Source organism: Carlito syrichta, unplaced genomic scaffold (assembly GCF_000164805.1).
Source record: "Carlito syrichta isolate Samal-C Ts95f unplaced genomic scaffold, Tarsius_syrichta-2.0.1 Scaffold304785, whole genome shotgun sequence".
Taxonomy (NCBI): Eukaryota; Metazoa; Chordata; class Mammalia; order Primates; family Tarsiidae; genus Carlito; species Carlito syrichta.
In genome coordinates this window covers 16,727-20,367 of record NW_007248881.1, presented here as the reverse complement: position 1 = coordinate 20,367, position 3,641 = coordinate 16,727, and the positions used below count along the sequence as shown (strand labels likewise).

The 3,641-nt window shown below is 35.8% G+C and overlaps 1 protein-coding gene across 2 annotated transcripts in view; it reads right to left on the bottom strand.

Moving 5' to 3' along the window:
* Window positions 1–3,641, bottom strand: part of ANKRD13C (ankyrin repeat domain 13C) — a 66,708-nt gene that overhangs the window by 56,968 nt on the left and 6,099 nt on the right. The window contains exon 2 of one of the 2 annotated variants that reach the window (XM_008060968.2): window positions 1,180–1,284. The exons of the other annotated variant lie outside the window; for it this stretch is intronic. Within the exon in view, the coding sequence (XP_008059159.1) occupies window positions 1,180–1,284 (105 nt within the window). The remainder of the gene's footprint in view (window positions 1–1,179; window positions 1,285–3,641) is intronic. 2 annotated transcript variants of the gene reach the window in all.

The window sequence follows — 3,641 nt, the reverse complement described above, 5'->3', positions numbered from 1 at the left end:
ATATATAAGTTTCCATTGCATGGACATAGGTAAGGTGGTGTGAATAGACCATGGGAGTCCACACACCAATGAGCAAACATTGTGATATACAGGCAGCTTTTGAAACTTAGCACCCCCATCACACCTTATTCAAATCTCAAATCTGCAAAAGAATGACTCAGCTACCCACCTCCAATCCAGCTTCAAAATCGAACTAATCCAGAGACTTTACCAAAGGAAAAATAGGAGCTTAAGCAAAAAGAAGTGAAATCTACTCCCTCACTGAGCAACAGAAGTAAAGAAAAAAGAAAAACCTGTCACAAATGAAGAGAAGACAAATAAAAAATGCAGGCACCAAACAAAGTCTAAAAATGATAGTCTGCAAGAATACAGACTTCATAACTCAAACAATGAAGAGCACCCAGATCAACTGGTTTCAGACCACAAATGTAGAGATCAAAGAATGGTTGGAAAGATGAATAACAGCAAAGACAAAAACATGAAATAATTAATTATTGAGATGCAAGCGACAAAGAATACAGCAAATGGTATAAATAATAAACTGACAAGCATGGAAAGCTGAATTAACAAAGCAGAAAAAAGAATCTCAGAGCCTGAAGACCAAAATATGGAACTAATCCAGTCTTTTAAAAACATAGAAAGGAGCTGGGCTTGGTGGCTCAGCCTGTAACCCCACGTCTTTGGGAGGCTGAGGTGAGTGGATTGCCTAAGCCCACGGGTTTGAGATCTGCCTGGGCAGCAAGACCTCATCTCTACAATAAATCAAAAAATCAGCTGGGCGTGGTAGCGCGCACCTATAATTCCGGCTACTCAGAAGGCTGAGGCGGAAGGATGGCTGGAGCCCAGCAGGTGAGGCTGCGGTGGCTGGGAGCGGCCACTGCACTCCAGTTTTGGTGACAGAGTGAGACTCCAACTCAAAAAAAACAAAAAAACAATCAAGCCTCAACTTTTTAAACTTTTTTAAAAAGTTTTAAGCATGATTTTTTCTATGTATTAACCAAATTTTTTCTATGTATTACTCAATTTTCAAGTTCCTAAGTCATGGTTAATGAATATATACATTTATAGATACTGTAAAGATTCACAATATGGAAAGTTACATTAAGTGAAAAATATTTCAAGTGTGCATAACTTCATATTTTTAAATGCATGGGAACAACAGTAATTCATATTGCTTACTCATCTGTCTATCTCCATAGCTGATGGCTTCCGCCAGAGGGCTCCATCCCTGAGCATTTTTCACCTTTACTGGAGCATTGTGAGCCAAAAGTAAATGGGCACATTCTGCAATATAAAGTATTAATAACATCAACAATCATTTAATTTTTAAAATCTTTAAATACAAATATTATGGAAAAGTTTAATAGACCAAATTAATATAAACAGACCTATAAAAAATTATATTATGCAGAATTAAGTAATTTAAAAAATTCCTATGCATCTAAGCCAGATTATTTCAGATCCTAAAGTCAAGAAGTATTCATTCCACTACCTAATAAGATACTGATTATTACATTCCCTAATAGCTGTTCCCTCAGCATTGAGACTATACACATACTCTAAAAGATAACATAAGTACATCAAATATCTATTATCTAACAAACCCCAAAAGAGGATATGTATTTCTATAATGTCAAACAGAAAGCTCATTTCAGACAAAAAAGTATTTTCAAAAAGGATCAGTAATGTTTCCACAAACACTTTTCAAATTTTATAATTTTTTTGGTTTGAAAAAATGCCCAATAAAGAGCAAAACCTTTTTTTTTTTTTTTTTTTTTTAATGGTTACAAAGACAACTCTGGACAGTTTCAAGTAATCAAAAGAAATCTAATGTATAGACCTTTCCATAGATTGAGAAAACCTTTTTAAAAATTAAAAACACAAAAAATTAACAGGAAAAAAATTAAAACTGGGGCTCATGGAATATTTAGGTAAGACAGCTATCATTCACTCATTCATTCAGCAAATATTTACCAAATGTCTACTATATGCTATTTCTAAAAACCAAGTGCTGGATATAACCAGTGAAGAAAAAAGATTAGGTCTTGCTACCAGAGAGCTTACATCCTATGTTAGAAAACGGTATGTAAATTAACAAAAATAAGAGGTAATAACAACACAAAATAATGATAAAAGCTCTGAAGAAAATAAGGGATTTGGGGGGTTGTTATAGGATAAAGTGGAGGAAGAATGGCACTATTAGTACTAATACTAGTGACAGATAAAACAGCTATAACACAAAAAAACTTTATTAGAATAAAGTAAAATAAATGAAGAAATCATAGAAATGCAGAGGTATCCAAGTCTACTAATGACATAAGAATGTATGCACAGGCCAGGCTCAGAGGTTCAGCCTGTCATCCCAGCACTTTGGGAGGCCGAGTCAAGTGGATTACCCGAGCCCAAGGTTTTGAGACCAGTCCAGGGAATTTGGCGAGATCTCGTCTCCACAATAAATCAAAAATTACCTAACATGGTAGAGTGCACCTGTAGTTCCAACTACTGGGAAGGCTGAGGAGGAGGGATGGCTGGAGCCCAGCAGGTCGACGCTGGGGTGGCTGTGAGTGTGCCACTGCACACTCCAGCATGGGCGACAGAGTAAGACTCCAACTCAAAAAAAAAAAAAGAAAAAAAAAGAATGTATGTACAAAAATATTTATTTTAATGTTTGTAGTGGTTCTTATACTGGATACAAAGTGATGTCTAGCATAGAGTAATAGACATACATTACATCTACATTACTGGGACAAAATACTGTCATTTTAAAAAACAGATTCATTATCAAAATGACAGAGGAGGCAGTTTGAACAGTCAGTCACTAGCCAAATTTGAGGAAATCAGCATCAAAAGAATAATGACTAACTTAAAAAAAAATGATAAGCCCACAACACGAAAAAATTAAAGAGCAGGCAATAAGTCCCTCTTAACAGAAAAATAATGTAATGTTAGCTAATAAATGTAGAAGAAATGATAAATTTACAATTCCCATATAATAACTGATTTAGGCAAAGGTTCAAACCTATAATTCTAGCACTTTGGGAGACTGAGGTGTGAGGACTGCCAGAATCCAGGGGTTCGAGACCAGCCTGGGCAACTTGGTGAGACCTCATCTCTACAATAAATCAAAAAATTAGTTGAGTGTAGTGGTGCACGCCTGTGGTTGCAGCTACTTGGAAGGCTGAGGCAGAAGGATCACCTGAGCCCAGCAGGTTGCAGTGGCCATAAGCATGCCACTGCACCCCAGCCTGGGTGACAGAGTGAGACTCCAATGCAAAAAAAAAAAAAGGTTCTTAATTAATGCTAAAATCACTGAGTAAAAGGTTACATGCTAAGAAACAGGATATTTATAATAGTACCAAAGTATTACCCCAAGATTACTGATTATTGACTAACTACAAACAGAAAAATGTTCTTTTACAGTGGATATATATATATAGATCGTCACCTTAAACAAGTGATCAAACTTAACAGCATTGCTATTAGAATAACCTGACACTGTGTGTTTCCTAATGTGATGCAATATAAAGTTTATAACACCAACTGATGTAGTATTCTCCCCAGAAATGTTTAATCTGAAACTAATCAAGACTCAAAAGCTAATTTTTGATTCACACACACACACACACACACACACACACACA